The 20882-nt window shown below is 31.3% G+C and overlaps 1 protein-coding gene across 4 annotated transcripts in view; it reads left to right on the forward strand.

The window, feature by feature from the left end:
* The window catches only part of LOC108753930 (protein rhomboid-like), a 181803-nt gene that overhangs the window by 158362 nt on the left and 2559 nt on the right, over positions 1-20882 (forward strand). For 3 of the 4 annotated variants that reach the window (XM_018495930.1, XM_018495928.1, XM_018495929.1), the window contains exons 3-5: positions 9536-9798; positions 19144-19314; positions 20128-20283. In XM_018495930.1, the coding sequence (XP_018351432.1) occupies positions 9544-9798; positions 19144-19314; positions 20128-20283 (582 nt within the window). In that variant the 5' untranslated portion in view covers positions 9536-9543. Of the gene's footprint in view, positions 1-8394; positions 8676-9535; positions 9799-19143; positions 19315-20127; positions 20284-20882 lie in introns of those variants that run through there. The other variant, XM_018495931.1, reaches the window with a different exon arrangement.

Consider the following 20882-nt stretch of genomic DNA (forward strand, 5'->3'; position numbering starts at 1 on the left):
ATATATGTCATGTCTATAGGTCTCTTAAGCTAAAATTAAAGATAATATTCATAGTTTATTAGTTAATAAATAATTACAGTCTTAGAGAAAAAGAAATATATGAATTTATATTTGATTTCTCTTAAAATATACACACAGTTAATTGTCTATACTTTACAATGATGTTTTATCAATCATCTAGACCTAAAATAAGAAATAATAAGAGAAAATAAAGTGAGATAGAAAGTACATAAAAAAAAATAATTTATAAAATATAAGCGGTAACATTAAAATATTATAATCTTTATTTATTTGAATAGAAAACAGAGGATCGCTGCATTCCAATTTAGATTTGACTCCATTCAGTTTCAACAATTTTAACGCGGTATTTACATTGTCACCGCATCTCTCGGTTCTCTCGATTTGTTGCGAAATGTCAAGGTACACCACGGACGCACATTTCGAGCATCTCCGTAAAATGACAAAATTATTCCGCGTGTCCTCGTGCAATTTTTATTCGCGCCCGTTTCACATCCGAGGCTTTATAATATTTCAAATTTTATTTTGACACCGTGAGATTGAGGTGGCCCGCGCGGCAGCGCCTGGGCACACAGGCAGTATATCGCACGATACCGTGATTTCGTAATATCGCGTGACGTACACGTAGCAATTTCCGCTGGTTCTGAGAGCGAGAGAAAAAGAGATCACGAACTTTCCGAAAATTCCCGCAAATTTTTCCGCGTGATGACGGCAGCGACGTTCCTCGTTAGGTACCTCTACCTTAAAACAATCGATCATTTTGCGCCGTTTTTCCTCCAAACAACGTTGCATGGCCATGGTAAATTCGGGGATCATTCAGACAACGCACACACGGTTGCAATTTTGATTTGTGGCCGGCCAGACAGCACTGCGGCGTTTTGACACACGTTCACTCACGCAACGATCGGTAACGTCGCCGGGATTTTGGGATATCAAGGCTTCTCGACAGAAAGTCGATATGACGTCGCTGAAAATTAATGAGCCAATCGTAGGTATTCACGCTATCGTGGAATAATTAATGACGCAGGTTGGTCTCTCGCGAAACTTTCGACGTCGCAAACTCTCGAAAGGAAGTCGCATTATCCCTGTTAACGAGTACTCAAATATTTCTCTCGTGCAGAACATGTCTTGTGTCTCAGTTTATGAAAAAAACATACGTGCATATATATGTATATATAAGATATCAGATGACTGCGAATAATTTCATAATATTAGTTAATAACAAATACGTAAATAGATGCAGAAGTAATTAAATCAAAAAATAACTTCTACCTAATTCTTCTACCTAAATTAATGAAATATGTATTAATTTAGGTAGAAGAATTAAGTAGAAATTATTTGTTGATGGCGACTAATGACGTTGTATCGAATAATGTCGCATGATTTAATTACTTCTGTGCATCTATCCACTATTTAGCATCAGAATCATTATAGATACGAATGACAATCGTCAATAATGCTAATTAATTAATCAGTATTATCTTCGTGATGTGGCACGATGTGATAGATTAATTAAATTCTGATTCTGTCTCTCTGTCAATAATTACACTTCAGCTTTCTAGTAGGATAAATATGTTTCCATTGATCTGCCATTCTTTTGTTGCTAATAAATATTGGTCAAGGAGAAATTCGATCTGCCATTATTATTTGTTAAACCCATTACTAACTAGATTTTATTGATTGAAGGTTAGATTATACAATCTGTATTAAAACAAATAAGAGATGTATTAAAATATATATAAATATTTTAAAAGTCCAAATTTTTTATACATATATTTTACCATATTATATAATAATTATATTGCATTATATTACATAATATAATATAATTTATATATGTATATATATTTATAAATTAAGGCAATAATTTTATTTTACGTAAAATATATTCCTTAAATACATAAAAAACTAAAGATACGATTTGTACAAGGATTTTGTTATTAATCATGATGAATGATGAAGTTATTTGGTGAGCATTATACTCTCAGAGACATGTTGTACGAACATTATTAATATTACATCAAAATATAATGATGAGAATTATACAGATTGCAAAACTCTCCCAAATACAAGGCAAGAATTAATAATTCTGTAAAAATCTCCTAAAACTTTGTTAAATACGATAGACTATACTAGAATTTCTTCTTCGTTATGCATGAACGATAATTCCAGAAGTTTCATATGTTCTACCCAGGTCATCCAAGCCCATCGATATTCGAGCCGCGTCTTGGGCAGCCACAAATATCGACAGGTACGGAGATAACGCGAACACACCTACTCCATTGTTCTTTGCGCCGCGAGAGCCTCTAATTACGGCTTCGGGTTCGCTCGGGTTCGCTCTCAGCGTACCGCTTGATTTGCGTGGCCCACGGACCGATGCCGGCGTTACGTTAATTACACGCGGACAGGTACACGGTTTTGCCGGACACGTCAATGCTTCATTAAGCCGTACCCAGGACCCAGATCCCGCGCGTATTCCGATGAAGTCGAAGTTTCATCAGCGATTAACGTCCGCCGCATGGTGTAACTTGCGAAACTATAATGTTTCTCTCACTGCCGTGAAAATACTTCAAATCCAAATTGCGCGCGTTAATGCGAATTTTCGCACGTTCGAAAGTGTTGAAATCGACAACATATTGCGATTACGTGTAGTTTTCATTTTGTCATCTCATCATTTCGCAGCATTATTCATGAAAATTAGAGTATTCTCGAAAGTATTAATATTCAATAAAAATGTAAATTACATAAGATTAATTATTATTATTATCAATAACATTAGTATATACGAAAGTAAAAGTATATTTTTGAGATATTTAAAAAGATATCAAAGGCAATTTTGTACACACAAACGCATACACACACACATACTTAATTATGTAAGATTTTGAAGAAATCATCAAGGGTAACTCCGGTATATACAACGTCGCACCTATCAAAAACTTAATTTATTAAGTATTATTTACTATATTTAAAATAAACGAACTATATCAGTAAAACCTTTGTACTGTCTACTATTATGAAAAAAATATTAGAAATCTGAAATATTTATATTTTGTATTAAACAATGAACTTTTTAAAACCCTATCCCATAGGGGTGGGATATATGACTACTCATAGGGGGAGGAGGAGGGGTATGTACGGCTCATGAAAAATTTATAAATAATGCATATAAATAAGACGTAAAATGACACAATAACTTATAAAATGCGTTTATAAAGTTTTATTAAGAAATAAGAATGATAAATATGTTTATGAAGCAATAAATAATAATTACAATCTTTCCACATGTATTACAAGTGTTATGACACGAGGTACATATTTCATGTAATGCGTTTATTGCATTTAGTACACTGAATTCAATCTGCGCACTTTGTATGCTTTGGGCATAAATCCAGGCCCGCTAAAAATGCCGTATATCCCAAACAGGTGGGATATACAAGACGACAAACTAAACAAAGAACACAAAGTACTTGTATTTTGTTATACAACATGCTTTACTATTCTTCTATATTCGTGTATCACGAAACAACTAAGTCTTTTGCATGTCCTAGAGTAATCATTTTATGTAGATTATAATTTATGATGATGCTACTTAACACAGTGACAAATCGATTCAACTTACAATAATTTAATTAATATTAACAGTAAGAAACTGAAATCGTAATACTATATTAATATAACATAAAGGTATTTAACAGAATAGTTGCGGGAAAATTAACCTCATTCTTTCTATTTTTTCTGACTTCTGCGGCGTAAATCCCAGTGCTGCGTATTTGCCGGAGTTACCCTACAAGTTTATCGCCAAACGATAGCTGTCTCATTAATGTAAAACGTAAGCGAATCACGATTTTATATTTTAAATGTAAAAGTTTGTAGTACATATAATTATCGAAATTATCTAATTAATATGTAACCTTATCCTATGTTGCATCTCCGCGTAATACCGTGATGTAAATTTAACGAAACGGCGGAAGCATAGACCAACGCAAACATCCACAATGGAGAACAAAGAGTTAATGCCATCGTGCTAGAGCAACGATCTATGTCCACGTTCGCGTAGAATTGATATTTCTGAATTATACGGCGGCGAATCGCCATTTAACGATGGCGTCGTTCTCGCGCCATGCCCATTCCGCCGTAGCACGAAATACGGCCGCCGTAGATTTTACGAATGCACGCACGCACGCACGCACGCATTCACGCACGCTTGTTCGCTCGCTTATTCGCCACACGCGTGCAATGCAACCAGCTAACCGCGAACGAACGTTCATTGATCTGCGGTCGAAAGTGCACCGTGCGCTTCCGCTTCCGTGCGGCTTCGCTCTGCGCTTTCGGCTCGTTTGTGCCCTTCCTGAATAACAGGCGAATAATCTTCGCCAAAAGCCTCAAAGGCGAATACAAATAATACATTTCATGCACAAGAATGTTTATATCGAGAACCGATTTGTGCACCGTTTGAAATATAAAACAATAACGTTTAATTAAATTCTTCTTCCTTGTTTGTAAAAATAGCAGTCGCGTATAGACAAGATTAAAATCTAATAAAAAGAATAATAATTTATAAGATTCATTTCAGATATGAGATTGTAAAGTCTTGTGAATTATGGGTTTAATCCATTCTTGCTTGGAATATTTTACACAGTAAAAAACATTTTGTATTTAACATAATGTAATTATTGGAATATTTTGTGTTAAATTGATATTCGGTACTTATTAGGGTTAAAATAATTTATGAGTAAGTGGACAAATAACATAAAAATAATGTTTTTAAACACGTAAATTCTAAGGTAAATGAATTGATGAATAAAATATGTTTTAACATATTATAAATGTTAATTTTAACGAAGAAATATAATTGCTTACAAATTGCGTCAATATTATGTTTTTTGTGTTAATTTTTACATAAAGTTTGTGTTACTTTCTAACACATTCCTCTTGTGTTACATTAATACAAAAGTTTAAGTAGACTGTTTAATGAAAATGTGTTAAATTTAACACAAATTTTCCAACTACGTAAAAAAAAATTACAAAAAGGTTAAAAAATATGAGCCTTAAAATTCATGCGCTGGAACGTGACTTTAATATTTTCGAGAGAAATATGAAAATATTGTAGACATGCATAATAATATTGTAGACACGCACAATTTATCGTTTCATTAATGAAATCTTCTACTAAATGAAAGAAGGGGTAATTTGGGTTTTAATTATACAATATTTAATAAGGAATTATGAACGAACTTTCTGACATCGCACAACGATATTACCGCAAATTTAGATTCATACTTATTATCACTTGGGTAACTACAGAAAAAACATGCGCGCGAGTTAATTAGAAATTACAGCTTTTTGCATGGGTGAGTTAATCCAAGACAATAATGCGAAGAGCTAATAATACCCTTGCCAGAAGCGGCACCGAGCATAATGCAGTTGGCTCGAGCACGACTCTGCTTTACGGAAGAAAAGAAGATATAGATCGAGAAAAGATGATGCGATATCGTCTTGTACCAAAAATTTTGTGCACAATCTTATAATAAAGAGATACAAAATTAAAAATAAGATAATAGTTTTCAGAAATATATAATTTAGATGTGAAAGAATTATAATTTAGATTATAATTAAGAATTTTAGAAAAATTATTTAAAAGAAGAGGAAAAGAAAGATTATTCCTATATTTTAATTATTTTATGTATTTTATAATTAAGAATTATTTAAATGAGTTAAACACGAGCTAAAATTAAACTCAAACTCAGAGAGTGCTGTATGAAAAAGCAATGGAGCCTCAAAAGGAACATTCTAAAGTTAATGAGCGCCAACGAGCTTGCAAGCATTTATGGTGCAACGCGAACTATGCGCATACAGTTATGCATTATTCGCTCGACACCGTGCATGGACATTACGCGTGCATTTGGAATTGCGGTACACTGGCAAATGAATCTGTTCGAGAGATAGAGAAATGAAGTGGTACTGATAGAAGAGACAGATAAGAACGATATGTTTGTCGACCGGGCCGCTACGAAGAGCGGAGGGTGAGAGAACTTGTGACTCCTTCTGCTTTTCTGTTGGCTCGCTTCTCATGATCTCTTTGTTCGACCGTCAACGCTCTTTGTTCGGCTTGTGTTTTCGGGTCACCCCTAGAATTTGCCATTGAATTGTTGGCCGAGTTTCAGCCCTGGTGTGCCACACCGCGAAACTGGCGGATACCCACGAAAACCAGCGATTTCGGTGTGATGCTGTTCTCCCCGTTGGTGCCCCGCTCTTCGCCCGTTTCGGTCTAGAACGCGTGAGATCGAGTTTTAAGCTGGTCAAGCTGTGGGAGTAGTTGACTAGGTGGCTTTAGTTTGATTGTGGAATATAGTTCTGAAGAATTAATCCTGACAAATACGAACATTACTCTGTGACTCCAAACATTCTCTTTATGTATTGCAGTTCTACAAACATGAACATATTCTATTATTTGTATTATTGTTATAATTGCAATTATAACGTAAAGTTCATTTTAATTTAGAATTATGTCGGAAAGGGTGAAAATCAGATGTATTGCAGTGTTAGATATTTATGCTTGTTATTCAAAATAACTTCTCGGCTTCATGTTTTGCATTTGCATGCGACAAGTTACAGCTATCCAGAATCTAATATATGCGAATGATCTGAAAGTGTATTGTTGATGGGCCGGAAACTGATTATCGAACAATGGGCTGTTAATAATAAAAGAATCTTAAACCGCCATCTAATAAAGCGTTGATGAGATAATGTTAGCGTGAAATGAATCAACGTACATTCAAGTACGAAATGACGCTGTTGGTAATTGTACGTGGTCAATCATATACAGAAACGTTTGTAGGTATTATATATATCTGAGCTGATATCGCGTTTCAACAGTGCTTTTATGAATTCGATTATCTTTTACGACTCGCTTCTTGATTTAAGGAAGCAAGTTCTAACAAGTCGAAACAGAACGTAGTGGCAACTATCAGTAGCTTGGTCCATATCTCTTTTGACGAAATTTCTCTTGACATTTAACAATCATGAGGAGATTTCAATGTGTGATTCGAGCTATTCTATTGTTAATGGTGATTCAACTGCATTGCGAAATTTTGCTAGCCGCACAACTTCCAGTATTACAAAAAAAGCATATAAAACATTCGGATATAATCATCAATTCGGAAGACACGGACCCCGTTCTGCCATTAGTGCCACCGCATGTAATCGACGCATCACGACATAAGTCTCAACTATCAAGTAAATTTCATAGACATCAAGTACGTTTGGACGATGCGGTCAATTTGGACAGTTCAGAATTATATTGGGATTCTATTCCATATATAATCGAAGAACCACGACGCAAGTTATCACTATTATCAAGCAAATTGCGTAGACATCAAGCATATTTGAATGACGCGGCTATATATCTGGATAATATAAAGCGAGCTATATATAATCAGCTGTATGAAATCGTTTCTTACAAACCTCAGTCAGAATGGCAACTGTTTTTGGATGTCTCAGAAGAACATTTATATGATGCATCAGACAAATACTCAGATGAGGTACAAGAAGAACATACGATCAACGTACCAAATCTGGATTCAATAACATTTCCTTCTACTTATGTTAAACATGCACATTCATCTCGGAAATGTATAATTTGTTAAAATTCACAAATATTGAAAGTATAAGTATCAAAATTCTTGTTGCACAATAACTACAAACAATCGAAATTATGAGAAAACCGAAACGATTATCAAGTCTCCTCAGGAGACAGAATTAGTAGACAATCATTGTAAACTGATTCTTAATCATTTCGAGAATAACAAAGTTGCTGAAATAAAGAAAATTGTAATAAACTGTAATGTTTACATGGACAACTATTAAAGTATTTATAATATACTGCATGAATGATTTGAAGTATCTATGCTATAAAGAAGAATAATTATGTCATCAAGAATTGTTTATCTAGAAAATTAATTAATGTTTACTGTAAAGACAGTGATATTATGTATATATTACAGAAGTAATAATAAATTAGCCGAGCTATTTGTGTTAATACATATATATTACACACACACACACACACACACGCGCGCGCGCGCGCGCGCACGCACGCACGCACATATTAATATGTTATATTTTTGGAATATGTTATGTAATAATAAATAATAATGTTGATTATTATGTAAATTTATAAATTTTACCATTCTATAATACAAAAATTATATCATCACTGTTGAATCCATATTTATACGTTTCTCTGTCATCAAAGTTAAAACAGTGAGGTTTCTATAATAATAGTTTGATAATAAAAATTGTTTATTTAATAATTAGATTACATCCTAATTTTATATAATTTAGACTCTGAACTTTGTCTTTTTTGATCTTTTTGTTAAAACTGCTCAGTTCCCTTATTCCGTTTACGAGTCACTTTATACCTACATGACAAATTCCGAATACGAAGTATCGTTTTAAGATTAACCTGTGCCCGTACGTAACGTATGTAGGCGTACAAATTGCGCCGTTCTGCAAATTGCTTCACGAAACACGTCTTTCGCGCCATTATAGGCTTTGCGGCTGAATTATAGAGGCAGGCTTCCACATGGGAGAGGCCGACGAAAGCTGACGATATCTGCGAACGAAGCTACCGAAAGGCTGACTTCATTGCAGTGGTGAGAGCCAGGATCGTTACTAGGATTGTAGGACTACGTGTAATGGCTCAATGATTGTCGTTAGATGAAAAAGAACATTTATAAATAGCTCTCCTCGTAAAGTTATGATTAAAGTCTTATTTTCTCGACTTTCAGCGGCTTCCGCTTTCTTTCTCTCTCTTTTATTTTTAGATAAAAATCATGTAACATACTTTCTTGATTCTATTACGCACACGGACATTCTCTAACACGCAAGACATAGAATTATTAAATGAAAGCTATATACGTTAAATCAGGTTCTTTATTTGTAACATATAACTTCGTCTTTTTTTAGAGAAGTTTTGTAAATTCTATAATTCTGATTGAATGTTTATATATTACATTATATCATAAATAATAATAAGATAGAACAAGACCGTTATATAAATTATCCAAGTAAAACTTTAAACACATTGAAAAACACAGGTATAATAGAAGCAGGGAATAAAAAATTGCAATCTATCAAAAACCTTATATTCTAATATTCATAGCTACTCTCTTATTTCCTGTTTCTATTGCCTGTGCTTTTCATTATGTTTAAGAGAAACTCCAAATATTGGAGTCAAAGTTAAATGTTGGAATAATATTTCTATATGTATTTTAAAATACATTTTAAATATATTTATTTTAGATATATTACGAATAGTTTTCTTATTAAAAAGCTTTATAAATCATTAGACAAGCATTTAAATCTAAATTATCTTATTGTATTTTGTTTACTCTTTATAATGCGTTGTGTATTGCACAATCCACTTAAGATATATTTTTCTTAATGTATACATTTATCTAAAGTGTACTATTTTGCGGTATAATAATCGTAATATTCTTTCTGTTCGTTTAAGATACTAAAATGGTCGCCGAGGCAGCGTTGCTGGAAAATTCGCCGACTTTGTCGACGATATCGTCGGATTCTACGGATGCGACATACTCGGGACCCGGCTCGCCCTATTCCCCGGAATCACCGATCATCGTCACGTCCTCCTATAAAAAAATACGTGACGATGAAGTCACGCCTAGAGCAACGCCCAGATATCCACTGCCATCCAGGAAGCCGAGCTTCCGGATACGACCGCCCTACCTCATGATCTGTATCAGCATCATCGAGGTGAGTGAATGTTAAATCTAAAAGCTGCATAATTATGATATACCATTTTAATTAGTACTTGGAACGTTGTTATATAGGTAATTGTAACAATCTACCTTAATTATAAGAGACGAGCAATCATCTTTTTGAAAGCCACAAAGGAAATAATTATAAACTACATATATTATTTTTACTTTAGTATATTATTAATAAAATTTGCGATTTGGAGGAAATGTTTGTGATTTTAATTTTGTGATTAGATATTGTTTACAGATAAAGTAATATTAGAAGATAGATTTGTACAAAATGCAGTAACTAAATTAAAATCATCATCTACGTTTTCTCATTGCAATATATTTTTTTAAATCATTTGTTAATATATACATATAGTATATATATATATATAGAGCAACAATAATTATTTAAAAAATTGTTGCTTCTTTTCTTCGCGTATTTTATCATTTTTCGTATTACATTTTTATATTTATTTTACATTTTTTATATTTTACATATTTTATATTTATTTTATTATGCTCAAATAGTTGCTTTAGCTAAATAAAATTCTCTTATCATAGAATGTGGAACATATTTCAGGGAACATAAACAAAGTAGAAAAGAACGATTCTAAAACGCTATAAGCTCCAAGATTTCTCATTAATGGAAGCATCATGTCGCGTTCAGTTCTTGAGAGTAAGGGCGAAAGGAAAGCACGGTGGAATCCCTTTCCAATTATACGCGCGAATTCGCCGGAAAACGATATTTCGAGATACCTGATGGCAAAAACTCCAAAAAAGTAGAAGCTCTTGGCTTTTTCGCTCGATAATAATCTTGAAAACTTTTTTCGTCTCCCGCTTCAGTCAGAAAGTGAATAAGCAGCGAGGGATACGCGTAATAAAAATTCGTGAATTTAAAACCGCGAAGTTACGCTACAATTTCTTACTCGTTTACTACGAAGCACGACGAAAGTTAATCACTTAGCCGCGCTTTCTTTTGACTCGTTGTACGAGTCGTAGCAGAACGAGATCAAAGTAAATATTCGCTGCAAATGTTTAACAGTCCAAGCTCATTGTGCGAAAAACATTGTGTAAAAGGCATGAAAAGATATAAGATAATTAAGTATATGAAAATTAATCATAATTAAATTCTTTGACATTTGAGGATTTGATGAATCAAATAGGCAATCTGAAAAAGGATCTGATGAAAAATCTGCAGTTTAGAATTTATTATATATAATATTTGATACATTATATACGTCATTTTTAATTTTAATTACTATTGTTAAAGCAGTCACACTGCAATTATTATTGCTCTAATAAAAATTTATTAAATTTTTCTATATACATTATAATTTTAAAATTAGTATCTTACAGGTTAATAATAAGCTACGTTGAAAATGTGTTAAATTTAACACATTTTCTGTATTCCAAACGGTCCACTTAAATTTTTTGTTAATTTAACAGAAAATGAATCTGTTAGAAAATAACACAAATATTATGTACAAATTATTATAAGAAATATTTTAACACAAGTACAAAATTTTTTACTAAAGTTTTTTTTTTTACTATGTAAGATCGTTAAATTTTAACGTTTTTCTTGTACGTAGACGTTATTTGAAAATTTAAAATATCAGTTCCTAAATTATCTCTTTCAATTATTACTCTCTTAAAAAGTTATTAAATTCTTGAATTTATTTTATAAACCTAAAATCGATGAAAAATATAGTTAGTATTAATATATGATCTATAATATATGAATATGTTAATATAGATGCATATGGATTGAATTGCCTTACGAGGAAATTATATAATGATGTAGCAATTCGATATAAAAGATAAGTATTATGTAGAAAATTTGAGATTTCTTGGAATGGCATGTGATTAATAATTTAGACAACATCGAAATTCATTTTTATTTATATGTATCTTTTATTCTCGTGAAAAATCTAAAGAAGGTTAGATTATATTTTCTATATTTTAACTGTTACTAAATGTGTACCATATTAAGATAGAGAAATGTATTTATAAAATCCAGAAAAAATGTGAAAGAAGATACAAAGTATAAGAAAAAAAAAGAATTACAAAAGTATTTGTATATATTATTATAATAGGGAGACGGATTTAAAAATAATAAAAGAAGTCAAATCTTTTTATTCGAAAAAGATAAATTATTTTCTGTATTTTTAAATATAGAAAATTTGATATGTTTAAAAAAAGAAATTGAATATATAGCCTTTGCGCGAATCAAAATAGACAATGCAGATTACATAAGTTTTCAACGAAAGTTTCCTAACTATTAAATTATTTTATTTTCTATCTCATTCTGACAGAAGCAGAAAAACTGTATGCTTTATAAGTATAAATTAAATTATTATAACCATTATAATCATATAAAATGATAATGAATAGTAAAATGTTAACAAAAACAATATAAAAGCCTATATAAATGATTAAAATGTTAATGAAAATTAACGTTGATAATTAAAAAGATGTAAATATTTTTTTGTGATTTATGCTTAAAGGAAAATTTAATATATGTATAGCTTCGTATAAAATAAAATTATGACTATTGTAGGTAAGCATATATATATATATATATTTATATTAGAAAAAGTTAGCTATATAGTGAAAAAATTTTACATACATGTATGTGACAAAAAATGTTAAAAATATTAAATGTTAATTAAATGATCATGTAAAATGAAAAGCGTATCATGAAAAGGCGATTTTCAAAGTGGCTGAGTGAGCGATCTAGAGAGAGAGAACATTAACGCGCCCTCGAGCTTAATGAAACGCTCAAAAAGTAGCGTTATACTACTAAAAAAAAAGTTGATATTTCCAGGCATATAATAATGTCCGAACCTGGGCATTTTACCGCCGGGAAAATTACCCGTGAACGTAGAAATGCTCGCTAAAGTGTATAAACCTAAAGCTGCGGAATTAAAGGCGCCAATAATTCACGGCCACAGTCCGTGAATTTCAACTTTATCGCGGCAGTATTGTCTGGTGAAAACTCGTTGTTGCAAGTGGGAGATAATTTGTAATATATGAGACAATGCGTATAAACACACGCCTGAGAATGCGCACCGCGGTGCTTCGTACTGAAGGTGGAAGCGAAGAACATCGGCGGCGTTTTGCGATAAAAAGAAACGAGCCGTTATATTTATCGCTCTAGCGTGTATCGCTTTTGCAAATCGTCCTCGAACTTTAAGGAACTTTACATCCGAACCGAGAAACACAGCAGAATGTATCTATAGAGCAAGAAGCGGAATATGATATCAAAGCTATTTCGTTTCTGATCTTATAGCAGGATCTTAAAATAAATAACTTATAAAATGAAATATTTATAAAATAAAATATGGATAAAGAAAATTTGATATATATATGTAGATGAGCATTCCAAAAGATAAAAGATAGAAAGAAAAATACTTACATATTTATATATATTTAAAATATATTTACAGGCTTTTTGAAAGAAGTCAAAAATAATTTTCCAATTTTTTAAATGAACGATTTTTATTTTATTTTCTTCCAAGAAAAATTTAGCTTAAACTGTATAATTATATGATGACTAATAATATATAACGGAGTCACAGGATAGAACGAACAATGGCTCTTATACGGCTATCACACAAATTTTGATTTTATAATGTGAAGCAAAGCGTTAATTTATGTTTTGAATGCATATAAACTGAAAACTACGAAGTTAAATGCATTTCTAATTTGCGGAGAATTCTGCGAAATTCCGTTTCTGCCTTTAACATGGCAGTATACATTGTTAAAAGAGGTTAGCATGAGGGAGAACGAAAATCGAGGATGTTAACGTACAACGACCTCGAAGCGAGAGATGAAATAAAGAAGAGGGCGAATTCCATCTTTGAAACGTTCTCCAGATCACCGGAAATAAATGTTCCGGGTCTCGATTAACGGCATAAGCGGTATAAACGGCGCAATGTTGAATTTTGGACTTGTCAGATTAAAATAGAAAAGCTCGAAGAAATTATTCTCTGAATAGAGAAAATGAGTAATTAAATATATCGCACTTTACTTGAAATATTAATATAAATATATATATGTATAAAATACATTAATGACTAATTAATATCTGAGAATAGTACATGTTTATATTCCAGTAATACTAATTCAAAGCGCGGCTATATAATCCAACGAAATTAAAAAGTGATACATTTATTACGTAAATGTATAGGTATTTGAATATAAATTCACTTTTTTTGAAGCTATAAAAATATGGAAATTTGTAATTTTGCTTTTTTGTTTATATCCTGTAGATTTAATTATCTTTAGAATATTTTATAGAATTTCTGAATGGTTTACGTTTTTCTATTGATATGTTTTCTAAAAATGTATGTAACGAAGCATAATTGTTGCATGCACAGAATATTACGTGATAAATATATAAATAATTAAATAATAGATTCTTCCTTGATATTATTGACCAAAGTCATTATATTTGTGGTCTTCTGATTTTTCACATATATTTAATAATGTATACTTTTGCAATAAAAAATCTGGAATCAAAATATTAAAATATGATTTCCTTAAATTAATTCGGGAACGTGATTTTATCTTATTTACTTGTTCGAAGATTCATGAAACAATTTTTTATTTTTAATTGCTAATTTATCTAGTTAATATCTGATGTTTCTCAACACTTTTCTTGAGAATAATGTTAAAGACTTTGGATTGATTATATAATCTGTCATTATTCCCCGATTTGTTTATTTAACTCAGTTTGCACAAAAATTCTGTAAAATAAAATTTGATAATAAAATCATAAAATTGTTAAATAATAGTATATTAGTCGTGATCTCGAATTCACGCCATTCTCTATGAAACTACATAAGCCTTCTCTTTACTTTAGACGATACAAATCTCTCGCTTGTGGAAAGTATCGAGATTTAACTTAGAATCTGTTCCGTCACTATACTGTACTACTCTTCGAATAGATAGCTGAAACTCGTAAAACGAACCTCTGTGATTTACGTACCGCCTTCTGTTTGATATGGCGATCATTTCAGATAGTACACATTGAACAGTAAATCTAGTTTCCGATTTTTCAGTAAATTGTCGATTATGCTCTCTCTAATATTGTAAATTTAAATTTAAAAAAACTAAAGCAAAAAAGGTTTAAAAATTACAGATTAACTGATTCTTACATTTATTGTTCATTAAAATAAAAATTTATATATATTACTGCTTATAAATTTGGGAATGCGTGCGATTTTCTTGTATTGTATGAAAAATTAAATATCTCGGAAAAAAATCGTAAAAAAGTTTCAAAAGTGCATTTTAAAGAGAAAAGATAACTGTAAATTTGTTTTTTAATTTTATTATTATGTTATTTTGTTTATAAATTATATAAAATTGAAAATCGAATATTTTTTAAATATTTTTATTTTACTTTGAAGAGTAATAACTTTATGAAATATTATCGGATAAAAATTAACGAAAAAGTATTTTAAAATAAGCTTTCTAAGCTTAAAAATGTTTTTTTAAGTAAATCATATGAGAACTTTTCGCAATAATTGAATTTCTTGTGTAAAAACTAAAAAATTTTCACAATATGTTTTAACTTCAAAAGTAAATAGTTTATAGATAATAATAATAATAATAATAATTTAATATTCTCGATCCGCATAAATTTTTCAAAATTTTTGAAGGAAATTTTTTAAACTGAATTTTTTTCTTTCGAGAGAAAATGCAAGTGTTCCTAAACTTATAAACAGTAAAGTAAAATTTTTATATATCCATACAAGTATAAGGTTTTAATTTTTTTTTATTCTAAATGACGGAGTCACGTTTCGTTCAGATTTCGTTTGTATCACGAGTGTTGTAAAGTCGCAGGTATTATGGACAAATTTCGTCGAATGATATTTCAACATACCATGAATATCGATATTGCACCGCATTGCACGAATATTACACGATATTACGTTCTTCTTTTCTCGCACCTTAGGAAAATGAAATTCCTACGTTGTAGGATGCGAACGCCTCTATAATTACGAACTCCGACCGGAGTTCCGAGTGCGCGTATACATACACACACGCATATACATGTACGTAGACACCAATTATACGGGTTGCTGCAAACATTTGTTTAGAATTCAGAATTAGAACACAGTATTGGACGAAATCACTGACTGTGTCATCGCGACAGACTGACACATAGCCGTTTTCCCTCAAATAATTTTCTTTCATCTTTTGTAAGATAGAATGAAATGTTATTGATTTTTTAAATAATACCATCCATTGTAGAAATAAATAGTTATTATTGTTTATTTGTTTAAAATTTTATAATAAATTATCTATTATTTAGATATCCTTATACCTGATATGTTTTATATGAAATATACAATAGCTGATGATTTTAGAAAAACATTATCAGATATTTCAATTATTTCATTTGTATTTATTATATCTTATTATGTGCATTATGAAGCTCATCTTGAAATAATATTAAAAAAGCATGTTTATTAAAAAAATATATAACATCTACAGTTCCTAAAAAATCATATAAATAGATATGTACTTAAGTGTGTACAGCATGTCTCAATTTATGCTTATTTAATTGCAAATAGAATATCGTAATAACAAATCGCATAGATATAAAAATTAACAATCTCGTACAATTGAATTTCATTTTTATGATATCAAACGACAAAGTCAGGCTCAGTTCAGTCTTACGGACACATCGTCGAATTGAAATATCATGCGACGGAGCGTACATGACATGAGACAATAATTTGCTGCAAAGTGAGCACTGGATTTTAATGTCGAGGAGATACTGTCCAAGATGGAAAACATAAAAGCACATTAAGCACGAACGAAGGCCCCGAATCTAGACGGGCTTGTAAAAACTGGGACATCAGAACACATAGCCGGGGAGGTATCAAGCTCTCACGAAAGAGTTGGCGCACCTGCTGACACGTGTGATTTACCGGCGAGAATGTCTGCACGCGTGCACTCTACTGCGGTGCACAAAAAAAAAGCAAACAACAATCGTTAAGGTATTATTTTTACAGACTCCTGCGCGCGCTCCGCACCGAATGCATCGCGTACATGCCGCTCTTTATTACGGTTACGATAAATTCCGCGCGTAATCGGATGAGCAAGTTATTAAACGCGCTGATAAATTGCTTGCAGACTACGCTTGTGACATAAATATTTTGCTGACTGTGCGATTAATATTGAACGAAATGTCCGATATCGCTACTATGTGCATATGGAGGCTGCTTTAATAGGCTCTCTGGATCTTTGTAAATCATTATGATCGATAATGTGATTGATCGTTATTTGGTACTCAATTGCAAGGCGTTATGCGATATTGGAATATTCGTTATTGTAAAGTTTATCATGGATTATGATGCACGCTATATGAATTATATGTTCAAGCTATCTTTTAGACACATTCATTAAATTTTAAACTTGACAAATAAATGAATGTCACACATAAATTGCAAAATATTTGGATTAATTTCACAAGTATTAAGAATTAAATAACATTTATTTGTACCTCACACACTTTAGAAAATTTCAATACATCCGATCCATTTTCTCGCACATAATGTTTTTAATACTTTTGTTATATATAAAGATACAAATTTTGTTATATATAAAGTTACAGATAAAGATACAAATTTTTTAGATAATAGAAATTTTCTTTATTAAAAATAAAAATTTGTATGACTATTTATAGAACTACATTAGGTATATGTTTAAAGAGCGCGCCATATGGCCCATTAATTATCTCAGACTTTATCTAATCTCGCTTTGTCTAATCTGGAAAGATAAGTATTTTTTCCAATACTTCTGTGTAAGATTTGGAAGTAAAAACGCGTGGAACACATTTTCTATCTCAACAAATCGCTTCTGGGAAAGCTAAGTGTCGTTACGGAAATAGCTGGCGTACCAACAGGATCTGGAATAGCACTTCATTCATGTGCTCGTTTATCTTGCTATCTTATTTAGCTTCTAAAATAAATAGGAAATCCTGGATTCACTAAGCCCCTCTCTCGTTTAAGAAATATTTTTTGTGAAAGACGTTTTGTCGAGACGATTAAATTTCAAAGATTTTTTAAAAATATATTGCTAAAATGAATCTTAATACACATCATTAATAAAACACAAATAAACAATTTAATATTATAAAAATTATTACATTAACAAAAATTTAAATATACTATAATATCAATATAAATATAAATAAATTTTTACAGATTTTATATATGATGTATTAAATTTTTATTATAATTTAATTATAATTTTATTATATAATATTATATATATAAATATATACATTACCATCTTAAAAGTTTCAGCACAATCTTTGTTTGTGGAAATATAAAGAATAAAATATGAATACAGTTTGCATGTATTATATTTTTTCACTCATTATTTTTTTTATTAAAACAGAAAAAATAACTTATATTTGTAACTTATTTCTTAAAGCTTAATCTTCTCGAATTTTGATAACGAAAGCTCAAATTCTTGGCATTGTGTCGATAATTTTTTTAAATATCTTACTCAAGACTTAAGATGAAATCATACGATGCTTGATTTCTTGAATGATAGCATGCATACAACCATGCCTGCTCTGATGTATGCTAGAATTCGTTCATACATTGAGCGCTGCCTGCTGCACATACATGATTTTTATATTTATTATGAATTACTTCATAGCTTATTTCCTTGCATGCACCAATCAAAAGAAATAATTGCTAATTTCATAATTATTTATCAAACGTCAGACTGTATGCATCAAAGCAAGCATAGCAGCATGCATGCTTATCATTCAAGAAATCGAGCATCATGTGATTTCATCTTTATATTTAATCTGATATCTAATTTTCTGCGAAAATATTGTTTACATATCATTTTCTAATTGTTAGTCGTCAAATATTTCATCGGTGTCTAGCGTAAAAATTAAAAATTGATATTTTTAAAAACCATAAACATGTCTAATCCATATATTTGTCTATTTGAAAAATTTTCTTAGAATTTTTGTTTATAATTATTTTTCAGCGATCTGCGATTTTGTTGAATACTTTTGTGACCGAAAATAAGAGAATACAATATATTACATTTCCATATTTTATATATGAAAAATGGAATTGTTAGCATAAAATATAAGATGAAACTTTTGATTAGCAGTGTATAATAGTAAAATAGTATACAATTTAGTATATAGTTTAATGTATATTTAATAAAGGCACTATTAACTGTAATTTACTGTATTTCTAACAGTGACGTATAATTATTTCCATGTTCTTGGATGTATATGTCGTGCTCTTCTCTGAATAATATTCCGCGGCAAAGGCAAGCACATTAAACGTGCTTTCTCTCGTAACAGATAACCGTCCACTGCCTGGGAGACGAAGCGATGTTACGGAGATGGTTGGTCTACGATCCCCGTCAGAGGGTACAGGGCTGGAGATTTGCCTCCTACATGCTGCTGCACTCGAACGCACTTCACCTCGCACTCAACGTGGTCATTCAGCTGGTCCTGGCTACTCCACTCGAGGTGAGTCAATCAAGTAAATTGCGGAGACATCGTTCAGTTGGCGCGTCGAGATATCGTATTTAAAGGAATGAGCTCCTCCTTTGATAGAAGGATCCACTTTATGATTACTCCAGATAACAATCATATATAGTTGAATTAAAATTCTCTTCGTTATGCAATGTGTCCACAGACTTTTGAGAGGAAGCATGACACGAAATAGAGAGAGAGAGAGAGAGAGAGAGAGAGAGAGAGATTGTTCTTTTAAAAATAAATTTTTTTAAATTAATAAAAAAATAAAATAAAAAAGAATATATGTATTTGATAGTCAGATTATTGCACATTTGCACACAATTGAACATATGAAATCAACTTTATGTCATTTACATCCTTCCATTGATAATGACTTTAAAGTAAGTCGAAACACATACGGCTCTCAATCTATACTTTTGTTTGCGGACGACGTACATTAAATTTATTATAATGGAAAGATTTGCACTAATTAACGTGTTGATTCCCAATATTCCTTATTTTACACATTTTCTTGAATACTGGGAGTTCTTACTCTGTTTATATATTTTTTTAATATATTGTATAAGATTTTGATTTGTAATAACGTATATTATTTTGTATCTTTTTACACAATATATTGCAATAATAGATTGCTGTGCTTAAATAAAAAAATTTTCGAATTGGATCTCTTTATTATCTCTAGTATTAGGATTCCGATTTATTATCCGATATAACAAGTTTTATTTATGAGGAACAGATTACGAAGATTATAATTTCTGCACGTACGGAATTGCAGATAGAAACGAAGGAAACTTGTAATTGCAGGTGGAGCAAGGACGAATAGGAGTGGCGACTATCTATCTGGGCGGCGGAGTCTGCGGTGCTCTAGGAGCGTCGCTTCTGCAACCAAGTCTTTATCTGGTTGGCGCTTCGGCAGGTGTTTACGCGCTACTCACGAGTCATCTTGCTCATCTCTACCTGGTAAGCAAGAGAAAAAGTTTCTCAATTTCTAAAAAACGGAGTTTATACGACGTAAACTGACCTCTCAACCGACCCTTTGCTCCTTGAAAGTCCGCGCAATGTTGCTTGTCGCAGTATCAAAAAAGAGCAAAGGAAAAAAAAGGTGGACTATAAAAGATGCTGTACTAAAATGTGTTGTCGAGTCGCGCAGGAATGTTTTCGCTCAACTCTTACGAAAGTATCTTATTTAGTGAATAACTGGCTTTTCTTTTTATGCGAAATACCAGTAATAAAAAATCCTCGAGAAACAAACACACAGATCTGTTTATCGTATTATCTTTGTATGATCGAACCTATGCATTTAAAAAAAATTACATTAACTTCTTCAAAGCTATATTAGGTCTAAATTTTGTATTGATTCAATAAACTTTGGAAGTAACGTCAAATTCACAAATTATGCTTTAAAAAATATAGATGTGAATATAACATCATGCAATGTTTATATAATTCTCGTGTTCATATAAACACCAGCATGATTTAACACCAGAGATTTTAAATCAACACCATGGTATAAATTTTAAAATGTTAATTCTACACCATGTTGGTGTTTATATCAACAC

The sequence above is a fragment of the Trachymyrmex septentrionalis genome, unplaced genomic scaffold (assembly GCF_001594115.1).
Source record: "Trachymyrmex septentrionalis isolate Tsep2-gDNA-1 unplaced genomic scaffold, Tsep1.0 scaffold73, whole genome shotgun sequence".
In the NCBI taxonomy this organism is placed as follows: Eukaryota; Metazoa; Arthropoda; class Insecta; order Hymenoptera; family Formicidae; genus Trachymyrmex; species Trachymyrmex septentrionalis.